A 23,050-nucleotide genomic window follows, 5' to 3' on the forward strand; every position below is an offset into this window, starting at 1 on the left:
CTAAGAAAGGTGTATTTCAAACAATCTGCAGATGGAAGGAAACTGGTCAAGTTGAAGAAAGGGCTGGTAGGGGAAAGAAAAAGCTAGCAACAGATCGAGTGACCAGACGCCTAGTGAGGCTTTCTTTGGTTGATAGACATCTAACCAGTCCTCTGCTAGCCAGTGAGTTAAAAGAATCAACAGGTACAGAGTTAGCACCATCAACTGTTTGCAAATCATTGAGAGATCATGGCTTACGAGGCTGTAAAGCTCGTAGAAAACCTTTGTTATCATCTCAGCAAAAAAGGCTCGTCTACAATGGGCAAAAGATCATGTGAATTGGTCACCAGAAGACTGGAGAGCAGTATTATTCAGCGATGAGGGCACATTTACTGTGCAAAATCACTCTGGCAACAATTATGTAAGAAGGAAACCTGGTGAAGAGTTTAAACCAGAATGTATTTTACCTACGATAAAGCATCCCATCTCAGTAATTGTGTGGGGTTGTTTCTCCGCTGCTGGTTCTGGTAGATTAGATTTTGTTGATGGTATGATGAATGCAAAAAAATATTGTGGAGTACTACAAAGTGTGATGATACCATCTGCTAGAAGTTTGTTTGATAAAAAGTGGCTGTTTCAGCAAGATAATGCTCCATGCCACACAGCCAGAAGAGTAAAAAAGTGGTTTGCTGACAATAACGTTAACACTCTGACTTGGCCTTCTCAGTCACCAGACCATAACCCAATGGAAAATTTGTAGGGCAGAATAGGCAATCTTGTAACTAAAGACAAACCAACTAATAAAAGAAGATTGATGGAGCTTATTGTGCAATTCTGGCATCGAATAGTGACACCTGAAGAGCTTCAGACGCTGACAGATAGTATGCCCAGGCGCTTCCGAGCAGTGAATGACAACAAAGGCTGGCCAACCAAATATTGATCATCTTCAGGACCAAAACAGCTCTTTTCAAAGCTACTATACCTTGTCTTTAAGTTAATTCACAATAAAAGCCATTTCAAAGAAAAGAAATATGTTATTTTATGACTTTTGGTCAGACACTATTTAATAGAAATGACAACTGTACAGTAACTCTCTGACGGCTTTCAGTAAACCTCTAATAATATTTTTATAGAAAACACGATGTGGTTTTAATTAAAGTTTATCAAAAAGCCAACATTGTGACGATTCAAATGATATATAACTTTTTATAGCTTCGTAAAATTTTGATTGTAGAAAAAACAAACACAACTCAGAATTCATTCCTATGTAACGAAAAATAGAGGCGGTTCCATAATTTGTATCACCACTGTACATATATATGTATATATCAATATATATACAGTATATATATATGTATATACATGTATATACATTTACATATACATGTATATATCTATATATATATATATATATATATATATATATATATATATATATATATATATATATATATATATATATATATATATATACATATATATATATATATATGTATATACTCAAAAGTGTACAAAAGTGGACTCAAAAGTGTACAGCAGACAGTGAAAGAGGAGGAGCGAAGCATCAAAGCATATGCAGCCTCCATGGCCATCTCAGATAATTTGCTAGCTGAATTTCAATCGGCTGCTCTCACAACGGACCTATGCCCTGATGATGAGGAAATTGACTGGCATACGAAACCTCTTCATGGTGCTTACCACCAACAAATATCTAAGGTTGGCGATCTTCACCAGACATATATGTGGCTGAACAAAGGAAACCTAACGGCCAATACAGAGTCGCTAATCATGGCAGCCCAGGAGCAAGTGCTCCCAACAAGGCAACTCCAAACGAAAATCTATCACACTAGAGACGATCCTAGATGCAGACTGTGCAAAGATGCACCTGAGACCATCCAACACATCATCAGTGGATGCAGACAGCTAGCAGGGAACGCATACACTGAGCGGCATAATCATGTCGCAGGTATTGTGTATAGAAGTCTATGTGATGAGTATGGCCTTAATAAACCACAACACTGGTGGGAAGCTCCTGGTAAGGTCAATGAAAATGACCGCGCTAAGATCCTTTGGGACTTCTACATCCAAACTGACAAGCATGTCCTAGCAAACCAACCAGATATAGTGGTGGTAGACAAGGAGAACAAGAGGGCTACTATAATAGATATAGCAGTACCCAATGACTACAATATAGCCAGCAAAGAAAAAGAAAAGGTAGAAAAATATCTCCCTCTTGGAGAAGAAATTGAAAAATGCTGGAATGTAAGAACAACCGTAATCCCAGTAGTGATTGGGGCACTGGGCGCAATAACACCGGCGCATAAAATGTGGCTTGCCCAAATACCAACAACAATCAACTCAGGTGAGTTGCAGAAAAGTGCGCTATTGGGAACAGCTAAGATCTTGAGACGAGTGCTCAAACTCCCAGGTCTCTGGTAGGAGACCCGAGTTACAGCAGAATTTACCACCCATACGGGGTATCCGGGGTGAGGAAACAATTTTATATATATATATATATATATATATACATATACATATATATATATATATACATATATATACATGTATATACAGTCAAACATGGATAACTCGAACTTCAAGGGACCGAGCAAAAGTGTTCGAATTATCAGAGCTTTCAAGTTATCAGAGCACTGTCACAAGTCCATATATTTACTTATTTATTAGTAGATACATGTACATATACAAACTATAATACAAATCAAAAGCACAAATGGCTTGTTTCAAATTAAATGCTTCTAATGTAAAGTTTAAAACGTTTTAATGAAAAAGTATAGAGATTTTTCTATCACTTGAGATTGGTTTGTTGTTTGAGATGATGTTATTGCCAGGACGTTTTTCAGATTGACATTGGCAAAACTTGATCGTTGTTGAAATGCTCAAAAGAAAAGACATTTTTTTCTTTTGGGGTTTTACCCACGATCAATTTTGCCGTTTTTTCTTGAAGTTTATGCAGATTACCTTACTTTACCTGGAATTCGTTAAGAGCAACACTCCGAGGCAGTTCAATTAGAAGTTTTACGAGGTTTTACGGTACATTCTATATCACTCACGCTTTTTTAATAGATACTTATTAAATGTACACACGTATTCTGTGTTTAGGTCAAACGATGAATAGTTTTTTGTAGCTCAGACAACGTATACGTTTAATTACAAGAATTTTTAAGACGATTTAAACATTCAACATTCCGACGTTGATTCAACACGGAATCAACGTCGGAAAACTATTCATCACGGGCTAGCTGGGTTACGCCATGCACTCAAGGATTTTCGCCACGCACATACAAAACAAAAACAACATGCGATTTTTGTTTTGTATGTGCGTGGCGAAAATTCTTGCACGCGTGCCCCGGCTAGCCCGTGCTATTCATCGTATCGCAGTATAAATCAAATTTCACCAAACTTTTAGAAAAGTCGTTGACAAAATATTTTGCCGATGGTGGTAATAACGACGCTTATGAATTACGAAAAGATGAAGTTTACCTCTATGGCTTTGAATAAAGTGATTTTCTAAAGCGATAACAACTGTTTCGGTAGCCGTTGGGCAAAAAACAGTTCGAATTAACAGTGTTGAGTTCGAGTTATCTATAGCAATTTATCATTACGTGGGAACGGACCAAAGGAAATGTTCGAATTAACCATGTGTTCGAGCTATCCGTGGACAAGTTATCCATGTTTGACTGTATATGTATATATATATATTGATATATACATATATATGTAAATGTATATATATACATGTACATTAGTAGAATTTCCGTATCATGATACAGTAGTTTTATAACAAATATATATATATAGTATGTATATATATATTTATTGGTGACAATCAAGAAGTTGAATCATGAAGGTGTTCAATCAAGAAGTTGAACAATGAATTTTCATTTGTTATAAACTACTGGATCAAAATGGCTTCTATATGTCTTTGCTACTCTATATATATACATGGTATATACAATGAATATAAATGATATATATATATAAATATATATATATATATATAAATATATATATATATGTATATATATACAGAGAATCTAAACAAAACATGTGTGTCACCACTTATAGAAGGTAAGAAAGAGACCTGACTAGATGCATAGCCAATATAAAACAGTTCTTTGACTGCTGCTGGAACCCTTCTAATATCTTGATTTGTGACGATGACTCGATTCGTTTGAAAGAAATCTGTAAGAGCCATTTTGAGCAAAATGTCTTCCAGCATCTTTTGGGTGCCAAACATAAAAATAATCCTCAAATCTGCATCCTGAAATAATAAAAAATGCTGATACTGAGACTACACGTATATAAAGAGTGCAAATAATGATTATACATAAAGGTTTATATATATCGAGAGTATATAGAGCCGTACACGTATAAATCAGGAGTATCTAAAGGCTTATATATCAAGGCTACATAAAGAGGGATATGTGGAGAATATGATAAATGATTTGTTTACCATATGAGTTATAAAATGTGATTTTAACGGAAAGTATTATTATACCCAGAAGTACATACTCTGAGCATTTCTATTTTTTTGCTGATGTCATCCATAGAGCCAACCACTGTCACAGACTGAGCAACATGCACGGAGGTGTTTAACATTGTTGTCTCCTCATAGAAATTCTCAGCAGCCTGAAACAGAGTCATTCCATAAACTGTTGTCAGATGAAGATGGCCTTAACGTTGACCTTCCATGAGGTTTCTATTTATAATAAGTTGACCTTCCATGAGGTTTCTATTTATAATAAGTTTACCAACTTTTCTGTCATACACAGGTATCAATTTTTATGTAAAGTAGAATCTTTACTTACAAAAGTCTTTACATACAAAATTTTTTCAAGTTATGAAACGACTTGTGGTAGAAATTTGTTTTCGACTTACGAAAGATATTTCTAGATAAGAAAAGCTGAGAGGCCTCCGTATTGTGGCCTGTTTATTAATTTTCTATTTTGGTTCGTTTGCTTTTCATATGTACAATCTAAAACTTAACTTCATTTGCTAGAAAGTCAATAAATGACAAGCATTTTGTTTTTGCTTGTTGAATAATTTGGAGTTATCATGCAACACATACAAAGTAGGACAACTTTTGTTTCTAGCAATTCAAGTTGGTGGTATTTGTTTTTGCATGACATAGTTTTTCAGTTGGTGCTGAACCACATAAATATTTCGACATATGTTCTTAAAGTTCTTAATTATTTATCTGTTCTTTTTAATGGTTATATTTTTTATATACTGTGTAGTAATAGGATAATAACATGTATTTGTTACATGTTTTAACCATTATTTATAGTTTATACAAATATTATGTCCGTGTTTTGTGGCCTTGGAATGTATTAGGAAATTTATATAGTAAAATCGTTTTCTACTTTAAAAAATTTTCTAGTTACAAAATGGCTTCTGGAATGAGCTAATTTGATAATTATAGGTTCTACTGTATTAATACATGTATACATATTAACTCGGTATTAATATTAATCCTAGTATCTAAGAAGGAAGGTGACCTTGTCTTGCTGTTCCTATACCCACATTTTGACACCGTAGCATTTTATTAAACCTCAAACATTTTGATTACTGATAAAACTTCTCACCTCTTCTATCTGATATTTGACAATCAAACCTTCATTTAGCTCTCAAAGTGAACTTCTGAATGCCAGTAAAATCCACACTGGATTATTTTTTTATAGCCCACAAAATGCACTGGTTGCATTAGGTGGTGTTTTGAAACTTCTTACACATCCATATGAAAGTGCAGGTAAAACACGTCTATGCTATTGTCATACGTGTGATCAATCACTATCAGATAGAGGACGATGTCTGCTCAATTTGCTTTAAGCAGAGGCTATGTGTGCTTTTAAAGGCACGCAGAAGCTGTGCCCATTTTAAGAGTAGGCCTACTGTCGCACAAATAATGGCTATGTGATCGTGGCTGGACCTCTCTTTGCTTAGTGGAAGGAAGAACATCAACATATTAATGGGTGCAACTTGAGGTTGCATGCTATTCCTGTCACCATCGGTGGCCTTTTCTATACATTGAACTCCACCTTCGAGTTCAGAGGTCAGATGCTCTGGACGACTAGGCCACCGACACAGTACTAATTCGTATTATCTCCACTTTTGTCCTTCATGATGATCAGCAAAGGGAGCTGAACAGATAGTAAACTATACTCTATATTAATTTGGTTGGAGGAAGAATAAAATTTAGAAAAGAAAACTCACCAGCGTAAAATCCTCATAGTCTTCGGCCATGGTCGCTACTCTTTTCCAACCGATGTTCTCTACAAAAGAGACCCTCATGACGCTATGGGTGTTCTCAACTTCTGAGAGAAGCTGCAGGGTTGGATATTTAACTTGGTTCTTCAGTACAGCTGAACTTGACCCTAGACCCAACTGCGTGAAAAAAGATACAATTATGGGTAGACAACTCACAACTTTCTACTTTGTATTCTAGTGAAAATGTGACCGTAATGAATAAATGTTATTACTTTTACATGTAAGATATTTATGTTCTAGCATGAGTTATTAAAGTAAGTGTGATGTTAGAGTTTTAAAAACTTGAAGCGGTAATATATTAGCCAGATTTTAATCTATGATAAATTTTAAGTTCTTGGTCCATCTAATGCGCAAGACTATTTTTCAAAGCTGCCGGCTATGCAAGCTCAACGCTGCCTATGCAATATTCCATGAGGACATATACAACGTATTTAAAACAAACAACTGGCTTTAGTTTTTGTGCAGTTGAAACTGCAGATATTACATGCTTCAATTATATAATACTAGTACCCTGGTAGTCTCCCGTGTCGTCGTGAGAGATCATCTTATGTAACAACTATACGCATAGGTATTCCATGGTGCGGCAACATGATCGAATGATGCAGTTACACTAGTAGCATGGTTGGCTGGAAAGCCAATATCTGGGTTTGAGCTTTTTGCTAACACATCTTAGCATTACTTAGGACAAACGGACAAGCATGGCTCTTATTATAGTAAAGATTTGAGTAGGCTTTATTCGAGCAAAATTAAAAATTTAACTGCAACAAACATTTTTGACTTTCAAACTATTTCAAGAAAGTTGTAGAATAGCTTGTAGCATGTATCAATAAAAATTGGTACAACATAAACTGAAACTCCTTAGCAATGTGTAACCGAAAATTTTTTTGTTTTATGTCGAGGTCCAGCAATTGCATTGGTAGTAGGATTTATCTTCTCAACAAATAGAGTTCTTATTTTAAACCAGGTTCTACATAGAACTTGCAAATCACACAAAGTTCTTTAGCCAATGTGTTTCATAGTTCGTTTTACTAGACTGACGATTGCCATTAGCATTTTTTACTGATTAGCGCTGCGGCATGCACAAAGAAACACCCAACTATTGCAAATTATTCCATGAAGAAATTACACTAAATTAACTTAAGTTGTATATACACGTGTGTACTTTGCTACCGTCCTGTCTCTGCTATATTTATGAAATGTAACAGAGCACTTTTTATTTATAGCACGATATATTCGATCTGTTATATTGTCATATGTGAATAGGTTGATGCTTTTAAAACGCATACCGTGAACCCTCTAATTGAACATCACCTCTATTTAAACGCCACCTTTATTTGTACGCCACTATGAGAAAAGGGTTGAAAAATAGAGCGCCAGCTTTTATTTGAATACCACCTCCATATGACCACTACTTTGACAATCTTTGATCTTTATGAATACATAATTTTAAGTGATCAGTAGAAAATTGTCCACAACAACGTATTAATAATGAATCATTACATCAATAACAATCAATTCTCTTGTTGTCCAACTCCAAAGCTTTTCGCTTTTTTCGTTAAAACTTTGAAAGCAGCACCACAGAAACAATTAACAATTCTCTCAGTCTAATAGTAGTTCCGTGTTTAACGTGGTTTTGATACTTCGAAGAAAATGAAAAACACCGTTTACATCTACTAGACGTAGATGTAAACTGTTCGGCTAGACTTAGGTCAAAGGTTACGTTTAGCAAGCAAAACTTTTACGCATTGCATTTGCGCTAAATGCAACACGTAAAAGTTTTGCTCTGCCAAAAATTGTTTGAACACTAGTATCCACTAGTTCAGCAGTGCAGAAGCAAAGTTGAGGTCAGAAGACACCATGGAAGGTATTGGACAACCAGAAGATGTTCATTCCATCGAAAGCAACAATCAGAACGCAGCTATCCGAGCAAACGATGCAAATATTTTTGTTTTAAAACTTAAATTTTTGTTTTTAAATGTAGTATCAGTATGGTTTGTTTATAAAACTTGTTTATGATTATACATTTGTAGCATTTAATAGATTATCATTATATAACTTATAAATTTGCAGATTTATAGAATTTTGCATTATAGCATTATTATGGTAATCTGATTTTACAATTGATCAACGATCGTAACTTCCATTCTACTGCGCATAAAGAGCTAGTTTTGGCGGAAAACTGTAGCAAACATATTAATGAGTGCACTGAGCTTTATCCAACATTGGTAAATATAGAAATAAAAAAATATGTCTTCAAATTTCGAAATAAACAAAAATTGAAAGCTCCAACAAATTGCGAAGCAGGAAACAGTCTATATAATATGATCGCAGGTTAATTGCAAGCAATAGATATCAACTAGTAGGGATATTTTTTAGTTTCTCAATGATATTTATTGAGAGGCTTTGACAAGTTGGAGGTAAGTTAGCAAATTTATTGTACCTAAAAGGTTTAATATCGCTGCAGCGGAAAAAGACAGTAAAATATAGGTGACGTCGGCTTTGTCCGTAAAAGAGTTAAATTTATTTTCTCAAAATTCTGACGAGCTATTTGAAAAATAAAACGCCAGCCTCTATTTGAACGTTGCCTCCAGTTGACTGCCAATATAAAAAAGGGTTAAAAAATGTAGCGCCGTGGCGTTTAATTAAAGGTTTCACAGTAATTTTCCTATGTGTTAATTAAATATGCTTGCAACTTGATATCGGGTATCGATATCAAGGTATCGACACCTGGTATCGATATTGCTGCTAAAATAGAGGTAGTGTGTTTGGAATACATGTAGTATTGATTGGCTAGAACTTAGCTCCTCCCACGCTACAGTGACATAGACGTTTCCAAACGCACCAATTATGATATGAATCCACCAAATCTTTATCATATTGACAACTTTATTGGTAGAGCATACAAAAACTGATAAACAATATTCGAGAATTAAGTTAAATACACTAGAAACTTGAGGTACTTTGCACAGACCCGCTATTGATCATAATAGTACTATCTCAGCCTGATACTATCTCACTATACCAACAGCTAACATATATAATAAACTTATAGACTATATCAAATCTCAGAATTAACAAATTCTTATAGGCCTACTGCAAAACTATTTTTATTCATACCTCGACAAGTTGATAAAGGATATTCTAGAATTGGGTTGTATTTAATCTGAAGCTACAGACACTTTCTACAGATCTACTATTGATATCGTTGTAAAAGAACCCAAATAACATTTTCTGACTATTACTAACTCACCAATTTTATCGTCCTTGATTAATTAAAACATTGTTGTGTTCGGGTCTAAGGCGCCGCGAGAGTTGTTTTGGCGTGTTGTGCGTTTGGCCAACTGTGCTGGTAGTTTGGCTGTGGAATCGGACTGTCTTTGGAGGCCAGATCTGTGTCTCGACACGTTTTTATTTCCGGTAATTATTCTCCATCCAAGCTTGGCATTATGATTTTTGAATTCCAATGAGCAACACATAGCTGATGATTAAATGACAATTTTTCTGATCAGAACATTTTGACATTTATTGTTAATTGGTTTCATTGGACAACTTGAAGTAGCTCTGGTGAGTGTTTTTTAAAGACGGCAAAAGGTTTGTGTCAATAATTTTCCATCTTTTATAAAATTGTTATTTGTTGTGTTGCAGTGAAGGAACTTGTTGTAAATATGTTGTTCAATTGTAGATTGCACGGTTTCGGTGTTGATTCAATAAAACAACAACAAGTCATCTCCAAATCAGTGATTCAATTCCACCTTTAGACACTCGCAAGATACGAACCTAGTGTAAGCCGTTATAATCGTAGTAACAGTATCTTAGTCTACCATGAATAAAATATATACCGACGGATTCGATGAAGCAAATATTGAATTTTGACGGTCAATTCATTTTTAAACAAACCTGAACAATACAACTGATAAATTTGACAAACAGGTTTCCTGTTTCAGCTATGATGTAAATAACATCTGATGTGTTTCTGTTTACAGTAATGAATATTATTACATCCAATAACTGGCTATGGGTGCCGTCTAATACTTCTGTTTACTAACATCACAAAATCTTATTTAATCTTTAATGAGTAACTTATAAACAGTTATGTACATTATTTATATTTTTTGTGGTAAAGAAAACAATCAACCACGCAATACTAAATACCTGGATTGGTATGTTGGCCGATTCTTTCAGCGAAGATCGATGCATCGCATAAGCATCTGGATTCTTAGACTCAAGGCTAAACACTTATTGTACATAAATTATACATAACATTATTATTCATCCCGATGATTCTCATTTAACGACGGTGATTTACTTCAGAAAGCCCGCCGATAAACGATTTTGGTTAACGATTTCGATAAATGAAGTATGTTAGGTCACTTCACCATCATTCGGCATTACGATATCTTTTTTATTTTTTATGCTTAAAACCTTTTTTTTCTGTTTTGATTGTTTATTAAAACTGTAATCCCATTCAGCCCGGGATTATTTATAAGTTTTGCCGGAATTATTTATCTTTCTCAATTCCAAACTGTACCTACACGACTTTGGTGCACTGTAGTCTGGGTTTGGCCGACGTTAGCTCCATAAAACTATATATCAACATGATCTAGACACTTCGAGCTATAACAACAGCTTATGTGTTTTTTTATTGTGTCATTAGTTTAGTACCTGACATTAGATGAAACTTACACATGTTTTACCAACAAGCTGCCCAGCACGTATTTTTTGTTATTTATATATTAACAAAAAATAGAAATATACTGATTCTCACCAATTTCTGGCTATGTACTTATTGATAAATGTGTTTTCTATGTGCATGCAAATTTTAGCTGCTGTAAACCTTTTATTTCTAGAGATAAGTGGCCTTTATTGCACTGATGTTTATAAATGAAAATCAGTAGAAAACAAATTCAAAAAAAAAAACAGTCAAACAATTCGATCAGCATCTTATTTCTTGTAATCAATGGAATGATACAGGCCAAAGCAGCATTTAGGATGCAAATACACCTGACATGACAAACAAACAAAGTTAGTTCTCTTCCTCTCCTGTGGAGTGCTGCACACCTCACAGTTCCGTGCTTCTGACCGATGAGCTACCAGATGAGGTTTGTGAGAGAGCCGTTCCATCAGATGTACAGAAGGTCTTCCTGATCTTCTTGCTGGTTCTTCAGCAGCCCCAATGTCAGCAGCAGCCTCGCACAGTTGATCAACAAGTCGATTCTTGAACTGAAGCAAAGTTAGTTTTGCATCTGGATGTGATAGGCAGTAAAGGATGTAGCTGTTTGCCTGGGCTACTTCTAAAATCCATGTGAAAGCCCTCTTCCACCACTTGATGGTTTTGCGTGTATACTGCCCATAGTATGACAGAATTTGGTCCATCTTGTCACAGCCGCCCATAAAACTGTTGTAGTTGGCAACGACAGAAGGCATGATGACAGTTTCTCGACGCCGTTGAACCTCCGTCTGCCCAGCGTGATGAGCAGTTGTTACTAGGGTGCAGTACTTTTTCGCCTTTTTATCTCTCCAAGCGACACATAAGATGGACTTGTCTTCACTGAGGTAGTTTCTGTGCTCTCTGTGCTGCAGCTTTAGCGTTTTTTTTTTAATTTCTAAAGGAAAACCAATTCGGCTGACATTGAGGGTGCCGGTGTAATGCATGGAGTGGCTTTTTAAAAAAGTGATCAGTTTCAAAGATGTATAATATCTATCAGCGTAGATATGGTGTCCAGGGCCCAGTGTCTTGATAAGATAGTGGAACACTTTAACAGCTTCTCCGCAGTCTTTATCCAATTCCGGATCATATGACGTGTCAGCACCAAAATAAATCAGCAGATTGTACACATACGAGGTGTTGCTGTCACACAAACCAAACGTCTTGATGTGATATTTTGAAGGTTTGCTCGAATTGTACTGTTTGCTAGACCACTTGCCGTTATAGCCGATCACCATCTCATCGACAGCTACTTCTTTGTATGGATAGAATGCTGCTTGAAATGATTCTATCAGTTTGTTGACGAATGGTTCTATTTTTGCTTTGCCTTGTGAGCCGACCTCAGATGCATGCAGCATAGTAGAATAAATTGCCTCAAACCGGTCTCTGGAAAACATGCTACCATACCAAGGTGTCTGGTGCACTGCATCAGACGTCCAATAGTCTCACATCCTAGGCTTTTTGGTGATTCCCATAGCTATTAGCACAGCCATCAGTTTCAGGATGTCTTCCTTGTTCACTGGCGTCCATTCATTGAAGCGACTCCTCCTTTTGGCAGGTCGGTTCATTGCAAGTTTCTCTGTTGCATAGTCATTGATGTTTTGCACTAGCTCATCAATGATGTCATCTGTAACGAGGGTTCTGAAGCAATCAATGACACTAGCATTGGTGAGGTCTTGCTGCACTCCAGATGGCCGAGCAGGTATGAATCGGTAAGCTAGCTCGGGAGCAGAATTGTCATCAGCAACAGTCCAGCTAGGCAACGAAGCAGCATTACGCGGCTGAGATGCTTGTCGCTGACCTGCAATCAGGTTCCAGTACAATAAAATGAAACCAACATAAAAAGGAAATACATTTGGTCAGCAATAAACAGCAGAAAGACCGACCATTCAGAATACTACTGTCAAAAAATTATATAAATACCTAGCAACCTTGGTCGCCCTCTACGGCCTTGCCTAGGTATTTGGGTTGCTGTTGCAGAAGTACTAGCAGTAGTAGGAGTAGAAGTGAGTGGCACTATGTCCTCTGTATCAGTATCATCAGTACTATCAGTACTGGAGGCTTCTCTGTAATTCTAAAATTATATTCACCCCAAGAGTTGCTAAAACTGAATAACTCTATGCTTATTGCACATGATTGCTGATACATACTTCTGTAGCTGTTACTTGTGGCTCATTTGATAGATGTAGGAATGTTAGTAGTAACATTACTCATTGCGTGTACTAACAACTAGCCACCATTCCAATCTACTAAAACATTACTACTAGCAACAATATATTACTACACCAATTACTTATAATGCATTGCTAGTGGTGAGTGATGAAGAATCAATCAATTATTTTTATACTTTATTTCTCATCAACTACAATATAACTACTAGCAACAATACTAACCACCACTAATCAATGACTGTGTGCTTACCTCATCATCTGAACTGTCCAGTATATTATCTAGAGCAAATGAAGCATTCAGCAATGCTTTGGCAGCTGCAGCTCTGAGTGGCCTGTTTGCATCAGCCATGCTAGAGAATGACTTTGGAGTGAATTCAAGGACGACTCCTGAATTTTTGTGAGCAGAATATTTCAGTTTGTGGCTTGTTATGACCCCCCCAACTAAATGTAAACTACAAACAAACTTGGGCAATCTTCCAGCACAGCCTCAAACCAAAACATTATAGCCTCAAATTAAATATTAATTAATTAAAATATCTATGGTAACACAAAGCCACTGACAGTGGCTTGCCGGCATTATTGATAAAACATAAAGCCACTGTGAGTGGCTTGCCGGGCTGAATGGGTTAATATTTTAATCATAAATTTCATAATTTTAAAACTTGGGGTAGACTAAAATATCGAAATGAATGAGCCTTACAAGTTCATCGTCATTAAAAATACATACGATAGTGCACCACATGCAGTTTGGTTTTCCTTTCTATTATTTCTCCTTATGTTATATATTTATATATATTATATAATTGTTGATTCTTGAGAAGTAGTTTTTTATCTTTTCTTCAACATTTTGAGGAGATATAAGAGTATTGAACACGAAAACAAACACTACGTAGAGATATAACCCTGGAAACTAAATGATTAACGCGAAAAATACCAAGTGGGGAAAGGGAGAAGGTGGCTGCCTTAGCCAACTTATTGTACGTATGTGATGACATACAGTTATGTTTACAACTGTATGTCAGCTGCCACTACACTGTCATAATTACAAGAGGTTTGTGTTACATGAATATTGGAGCAGTTTTAAAATCGGTCATTGTTTTAAGTTGTCGTTAAACAAGGAGTACATGTTTTAGTGTTGTATAGGAAGCAGCTGTCACCGACAGAGTAGGTTCAACTCCCAGAAAAGGCTACCAGTAGTAGCACAAAGGTAGCCCAACTCTAAACAGCTCTCTTTTACAAATCATCCAATCAGAATTAAACACTTCATGTGGTTGGATGAACAAAAGTCTGGATAGATAAGGTCAATAGAACGAGTGACCTACCACTGTGAGGTTGATTGTAGGGGCGAACTCTCCGACCACCTTTAAAACTTCAGTACAACCGAACACCACCAGCGCTAAGATTTCACCAGTAAGGCTGTTGAGCAAGTCAAACAAGTGATAAAGGGCCTCCCCAACATCACACTGTTAAAGATAACATCATGATATTAATATAGACATACTAGCTGTGCTACCCGGCGTTGCCCGAGCAATAAAAAAGTCTGGACAGAAAATTGATTTGTATTTAGCATATAACAACATTTCCCATTCTAACTTTTGAACTACATATCATGAGAGAAGTGTTCTGTGTAGTTGAAATAAATTAAGAAAAAAATAAAAACAACGGTAAAGGGTTTAAAACTTTGTCAAACAACTGTAACTTTCAAACTATTAGCCTGGCGCACTGCCAATAGAAAATTCCAGTAAGCTGCTAGGCTTCTAATGAAGGTACTCCATGACATTGCGTCAGCATTGTTGTCCAGCTGCAGTTACTCTAATAATAGCTATAACCAGAATGCCGACAGACATACGAACATAATTTGAGAAATATATATATAGCTTTGTACATATTGTTCTATCACAAACCTGCTCGTTTCTGCATTTGTGCTACAGGTTTCAAAATGTTGCGCAAAACCATGCTCGGAATATTTTTATTTATCTTTCCACACATGATAACTACCGTATTCTATTTCCTGAGACCAACATACTGCATCCACCATCGTATGTTTCAATTTAAGAACTTTCTGGTACTACAATCTACAATTCACTATCCTGACTTCTCCGCAATACTATTAGATTATCAACTTTTAAAACAATTTTGTTCATCTCACTCAATAATTTTTTATTTGTGTCTTTTCATTTTGTTCTTTTTTCACATGCAACAAGAAACATCATTTTGTTGCTAATTATCAATAAAGAGTTATATATGCATACTTATATACATACTTATATATACAAATAACAAGTGGTGAGACAGCGTCAAATACCCAGACACTTTGTGACAATGGTTGGAGGACGAACCACTTATTTTAATCAGTAATAAATTCCCTGTAGAGTAACTTGTAATTGTTTTGCGTGCTTACCTGCTTACCTGCTTACCCATGAGCAGTTGCAAAGGTCAACGACAGGTGCTAATTATTGTTATCATAAGTATTTAGCTAATACGCAAGGACACATAACTTCCCATTTTTAGAAGCACTAAAAGTTAAAAAACAATCCATTTTTCAAACTTTGTGGTTTATACACTAATAGTAAAATACATATTCTGCAATATTTGATCACATCATCGCATAAAAATCAGGCAAAGTGAGAGAAATAGAAATTTTGTTTGAACGTAAGTCGATAAAATTAACTTATCGTATTTAGTTTTTAAAATTTTAATATCATGTCTTTTAATAACAGAACTGACCAAATACTTTCTGCAGTTTGAAGTAGCGCATCAATTTAATCTGTTTATAGAATTAGCAGAGTGCACCATTAATCCAATACTAAATAGGAACTTCAATCATGATTGAAAAAAAAACTTTTTTTATTTTTTGCCACATACTGTAAGAAATTTAATTAAGTCTCAATAGTACAAGATGTTTGACTAGCCGCCATAGCTCTTAATAATTTTATAAAAATTCATGCCTATAAAGTTTAAATTTAAATGTAATTCAAAAAGTTATTAAAATCGATTCGTAACCAATTAGGATCTCAAGTTTGGAATCTCAAGTTTGTTCAACGTACTTGTATGTAACTTGTCAAATGCGTTCATCTAAGAGTTGGTCCACTTGGTCATATTAATAACTGTGAAAAAGACTTCCGAGTGCAAACTTATGAATGTGGATATAAAAATAAGGGAAACCATATTCCTTTATCATATCTACATATTTCTAAGTTAAAATACCCAAGTCTAAAGCAAGAATGCGTATTTCGATTTATTTGCAGTTTGATAGTTACTAGACAGAAAGAGCAGTCTGTACCTTGTTGTTAGTCCTCCAGACCAGCTGAGACTTATGTATTGCAGGCATGTTTCTGAGGCCACCCTTGAGCAAGTGGAGAATCTCATTACTGGTTGTTGTATCGTTAGAGGCTCCCAAGTAGCCAATTGATAGTGATAGGCTGCTGCCAACTTGACTTCTTGTTTCTAGAAATGACAGCGATAAGATTAACAGAAGAAAGCATTAATTAAAAGAAGATTTCTTCGAGCTCTTACAATGCATTATGACAGCATGCATTGCAGCAGCATGCATTGAAATATTTGATTGTCCGTTATTTAAAATTTGATATTAACAAATAATTGGTAACACATCCTTGAAACCTTATCTGAAATCCTCGAAAACCTATTTATAAGAACTTTTAGTTTGATGGCTACACACAGAGAAGAGACTTGTTACACGCACTGTTTAGGTTAACGTTTTGGAAAATGTGAATGTTTTCAGAATTATATTGATAAACATCAAAAATAACACGATTATATATATATTATATATAGTATAATGTGGAGAGCACTTAGCTGGTGGTTATTATTCCTCATGAAACTAGCGTTTCTAATAATAATTAATATATATATTTTTCAAAGTATATCGGATGTTGTATGTCTGTCTGCATTCCGACTATAGCTATTAAACTCTTGATATTAAAATTCCACATTTTGAGATTTGATATCACGACTAATGCATCAACAAGTTTCTTATCCTGACGCTCTACCACTGAGCTAGAACGGCATAACGATCAGATATGTTTTCATATACTGCATACACCATGCGTGGGCTAATTATTTTAGCCTTGCGACAATGAATTACGATGCCCCTGCTCAGAAATATTTTGGGACCTAAGTATATGCAACGCGGTGCTTCTTCATATGTTTTTGTTAAAGCTAATAATCTCGAACAGTATACAGTACTAAAGGGTTGTAGTAATGTACTGTAGATATATACAGTATTTTAATAGTGTAGCTATGTATGCACATGTATATGCAGTACTGAAGAAGTGTAATCATGTACATATGTATACAAATAATATAGTATAGTATGTACTGGAATTGATCCAAAAATTATTGTTAAAAAATAGTTTCAGAATTACTCAAATTAGTGTTTATAAAATACATCATATAATATTATATATCAAGTAATTTACCTATCCATTCAAGTAGGAAAATAATCAGAACCGCTGGTCATTGGACTGACAAACACCTATTGCCTCTGTAGAAATTCTCAGTGTTCATAACATAGACTTGATTATATAGCGCGAAATTGTAGTTTGTGATTTCCATGCCTCCATAGAAATGAAAAAATGTTTGATTGGCAGTATGCCAAAAGGTCTGGCTTATAGGTTCGTGTAATGAACATAATCTTAACATTATGTTAACTTCAACACAACATCTTAGCAGCCACATATAGGGATGTTCACTACCTATCTACTGACACCTTAAAACAAACAGCTATTATAGTGTTCCTTGAGGCAAATAATTTCAACAAATTATGGTGAAATACAAGATAAGGAGTTGTATGCTCCTGCTTTAATCATGGAAAAACGACCAAAAACGTAATTCTCAATCTACTGCTAAATAGTTAGCAACACACGCATGTTTGCAGTATGTTTATTACTGCTACATTAATTTGCTAAAACCAGTGTTCGGTGAATCAGTCCTAGACGAATTTCTCGACAGCGAATTTTCCTAATTCTAACTTGTTGGGAACAAAGAGTGTGACGGATGATATGGGCCTTTTCTTCTTCAGCCTATTATAACTCGCCCACAGCTTCCCTAGAGCATGATTCCTCTCAACATAAGCAACTCTTTGTCTGAGAAAAACATCTATAGAGTTTGTTATGATTGAGTAAGGCGGTAAATAGGTAATAAGCGATTCAGTCGTCAATCCTCCCAAGCTCTTCAAAAACAAGATGACCCGTAGATGGCCAGCGATTCCGAAATTTAAACAACTGCCAACGATTGCGTGGCATGCTGTATAGCAATGATATACTCAAGGGAGATTGTATTACGTTTATGACTAGTGGCAATAAATAGCACTCTGTTATTTAATCTCCTCGGTTCAGGTTCCTCTCAGGTTCCCAGGAGGCCAAAAATTGACTCCTGCTACAGGGCAGCGGGCAGCTACTCCATTATGAAACACCAGGGGAGGTGTACAGTTTGCTGATTAGTACCATGATAGACTCCTTCCAAAATTTTAAACAGTTACAACATTGTCATACACTCATACAACACAATTACTGTTAGCTGGAATAGTTATTTCAATTTATCAGCAGTATTTTACAAGGTTAGAGTTTTCTGCTCTCAAAAAATTTATTGTTGTAAGGTGGACAATCTTTTGGAACACATATTTGCCTCTTATATTGTATTGAGGCAGTATTAATGACAATAGAAGTGCTAAAGATTTAGCTATAATTAAATCAGTAAAATCTAAGCTGCAAAGAATTCTGCGGTTTTAAATAAACAAACATTTTGCAGCAAATATGGTTGCATATCATATTGCCAAATTATTTATGAACAAAATGCACTAAAAAACATTTAGACAAGGACAATTGAAAAATGTTTTATTAGAACAATACGGTTTAGTTTTTATTGGAATAATTTTGACTGAGATATGCCTTGGTTGTTATTGAAATAATATGGTTTAGTTTTTATGGGAATAATGTTGGTTGGTTTTTATTGGGAAAATATAATTTAGTTTTTATTATTGAGATAGTTTTATAACAAAATAACATATAACAAAAATTGTGCATGAGCAAATCGAGGCACATTTACTCCACCAGTGATAACTGCCAGCTATCGGCGATACGTTGAGGCGACTCTCCAAGGTAAATGAACGAACACAGATGACGATTGTACACATATTTCAGTGATTAGATATTTTTCAGTAGGTAATTTTTCAAAATCACAATCACGAGAGGTTCTTGATCATCGATAATTAGTTTTGAAAAGAAAACAAATATATTTGTTGTCTTTTTGATCTTGCCTACTCTATTTTAACCACCTTGGAACAATGCCAACGACAAGCAAGTGCTTCATTACAGTTCTCAAGAGATTTGACTGCATTTCAATTAAGTCTAAGCACGTTATTACCCTAAGGCACTTCTCGACTCTGCTTGATAAGCACTCTCATACTCGACAAGTACGCTGGATTTTGTACTAATTTGATACTATCCTAGTTCCTATGTACACATGTTCCTAGCACACATTTAAGGTCCATTTATATTGAAGGCACGGCTTCTTCAAACCATTCCTTTTGGGTACTTGGCATAGCGTGAGGAAAACCTGTATCAATACTGAAGGCATGTTATGACTACTGTAATACTGAGACATATTGTTAATATCTCCAATTCTCTGTTAGTTGCAGTCACAACATCCCTTCAGTTGGTGAAAAAATCATTTGATCAGTTTACTACTTAGATTTAATTAACAAAACCGCAAGTGGTATAAACATACTCCAGTAAAACGTCAAATAGCGTATTTTTGAAACATTAATAAATGACTCACAAACAAATGAAAAGATATTTGTGATCGACCAACAGGAAGTAAATATATTTGGAGTAGAAAACTGTTTGTATAAAGAAGTGATGAACATCTATTCAAGTTTTTATACACCTCCATAACTCTGACAAGACTCGCATGTGCTCTAGGGAGATATTGTCTAATAACTCTGACAAGACTCGTATGCGCTTTAAGGGGATATTTTCTAATAACTGTGACAAGACTCGCATGTACTTTAAGGTGATATTGTCTAATAACTTTGACAAGACTCGCATGTGCTTTAAGGGGATATTGTCTAATAACTGTGACAAGACTCGCATGTACTTTAAGGTGATATTGTCTAATAACTTTGACAAGACTCGCATGTGCTTTAAGGGGATATTGTCTAGCGTTAACTCACAGCTATTGTAATAAATCAAATACATGAACTCTTTGTTCCAAAAGGTAACAAGTTCAGCTCTTCAATTGGTTTCATTTGTTTACTGCTCTAGACTCTTACATTTTTAATGATAATCCCTGACACAACCAAGAAAAACCAGAATCACATGCTTAACCTTGACCTTTTCAATGAAGGTGAAAAATCCGAAAAACTGGATGCAAAGACCTTTATTGTATGAAATTGGATGCCTGCATATTTTCTTGACTAGAATAAATCTGTTTTTGTGTGACAGTTGACAAAATGTATGAGAAACAAGCAACGTTTACAAGTTATACCGAGTTTAGTTGACCTGACTTTAATAACATTGTATATTAGTGGCAAAAGAGAAGGTTATTCGACAGAACATATGTTAGTGCACAATATTAGAAATCGCTTCGCACAAGCTTGCGGCAGAGTACTATATCACCACTAATAAGTTGAATATTTTATGGTTTGCAGGTTTGAAAACTTAGAATTCACTAGCATAAGGTCCTATGCACTGTAATAGACTCTACTTTTCAGAGCAGGCGTAGACATTGAATGACTACAACATTCGCTTTCTACAGGAAAAATAACTCTCAAGAAAACTGTTTGCTGCATCTTTCGACAGCATAGACATTTCATGAAATAAGTAGCGGAGGCAGCATCTTCTCCTTATAGTAAGCAGTGAAAATCGTAGTTGAACAGCTGAAGAATTGTTTGACTCTTAGCTAATTTGTTAAAGGATCTTGTGAATCTATAATGCAATTAGGAAACCTGTTAGCTCATAGCATAACTCACCCTGAGCCCAAGTAATGAAGCATGAAGCTAACAAGATGAAAGTAAATGGCTGCGATCGCATTTCCAACCTGCTGCTTTGACCGAATAGATCTATTCATTTCATCCCTCGCAAGACAGATTCCCTGAAAATATTTCCTTTGATAAAGTAGCAGAACAGCAGATGGGATTCATGGACAAGTTGTACAGTAACAGATGTTGAAAAATCTTAAGAAGCGCACAGCTGTGATAACTACAAAAGTTCATGCACTGACATATTACGAGTTTTCACATATGAATAACGCGTAATGAAGAAAAATTACATGTATGATGTATCTTAGCTTTAAAATGATTAAAAAAATATTACAGCGGCTTAACCTTTAACCTTTAACCTTTCAAGATGAACTTACACAAAATTTAAAAGATTTTATCAAAAAGTATGGGTATTTTTCTATCATGTGTGATTGCTGTTGATGTTAGAGGGGAGCTGACTGCTAGGATTGTTAAAGATTAAAAGAGGTTTTTTCTTGTATTCCAACGGTCAATAAATAGAACATGAAACAGTATATTTTATCATAACTTTCAATGAAGACTCATCGGAACTATTCTAGCAACTGTTCAGTTCAAACATTTAGTGGACGCATCACGTCACGTATCGCTCCGAAGTAATCTACTGCATAGTAACCAGTGCACGATTTTGAATTATAATGCACATTTGCAGCTGGTCATACATAGGTAGGTGCAAATTCTGAAAAGATAATACAATGGTGGGCTATATACCTGTTTTGGCTTCTATATTCATAGTAACTATGCTAAACTCTGTCTACATAGAGATTTGATGCGAAGACGTAGCATACTTTATTTTATCGTCTAAAAGGTTTGAATTTACTGTACATACTTCAGTAATGTACATTATTTGAACTTTAATCATTCACGTATTTAATCCAATAAACTTTTTTCTAAATAGTTTAAAAGTGCTGAGGCCAGTTAAAATGGAGCACACACGTTAGACTGTAGTAACATAACAATCCTTTTAAAGTCAAAAGTGTGATACAATTTTGACAACCATCTGATCATCAACTTGACCATATGCTGAGTTGAACAGTGTGTAAACATATGCTAATATTTTACAGTGCGGTCCGATCAGAAATGTATGGTAAGGTGCATAACTGTGTATTTGGTAAAAATATTATGATAGTAAATTGTATATGTTAATACCATGATAACATTGCATATGTTGACACTATGATAACATTACAAATGTTAATTCTATGACAACATTGTATATGTTAATACCATGATAACATTGCAATTGTTAAGACTGTGATAACATTGTATATGTTAATACTATGATAACATTGTATATGTTAATACTATGATAACATTGTGTATGTTAATACTATGATAACATTGTGTATGTTAGTACTATGATAACACTATATAGTTAGACTATTAAACTTTGCCGTTTTGATTAACAATTTTAATGCAAGCAGAATGGAAAAAATGAACCTTTCTAAAAATGTTTCCCGTGACACGAAATATCAGTTTGTTATTTTATAGCTTTCCATTTTAAAGTTCAATTAGAAAATGTCTGCTATAATCATGGCTAACACAGATAACTTGGAGTTCCTCATTAGCTTAAGCCACCCAGTCACATATTGACTACAAAAAAATCGTAAGCAAAATTAAATTGCCAAAAAACTTTGCTGAGCTGTAAACAAAAGTGGTGGAGGGAAGAATTGGAGCAGGACCTAGATTATAACAGATAGAGTTACCGTAAAACCTTTATTTGACATTCTATCTTTCAACCCTTCTTTTATAAAGGCGTTCAAATATAGGTGACTTTTAAATAAAGGTGGCGCTCAAATACAGGTTTTCACTGTGTATGTATTTCAATCAACATAGTCAAAGTTTCTAACATGTGGTCCCTAGAGCTTAGAT

At 35.1% G+C, this 23,050-nt stretch overlaps 1 protein-coding gene and 1 pseudogene across 1 annotated transcript; both read right to left on the reverse strand.

Moving 5' to 3' along the window:
- The window catches only part of LOC137406234 (gamma-aminobutyric acid type B receptor subunit 2-like), a 42,043-nt pseudogene extending 20,132 nt beyond the window's left edge, over positions 1–21,911 (reverse strand).
- Positions 11,209–12,369, reverse strand: LOC137406078 (piggyBac transposable element-derived protein 4-like). The gene has a single exon (XM_068092602.1). It carries the CDS (start codon positions 12,367–12,369, stop codon positions 11,209–11,211), a length of 1,161 nt encoding a protein of 386 aa, XP_067948703.1.
- Positions 21,912–23,050: the final 1,139 nt, after the last annotated feature.

This window comes from Watersipora subatra, chromosome 10 (genome assembly GCF_963576615.1).
Source record: "Watersipora subatra chromosome 10, tzWatSuba1.1, whole genome shotgun sequence".
Lineage (NCBI taxonomy): Eukaryota > Metazoa > Bryozoa > Gymnolaemata > Cheilostomatida > Watersiporidae > Watersipora > Watersipora subatra.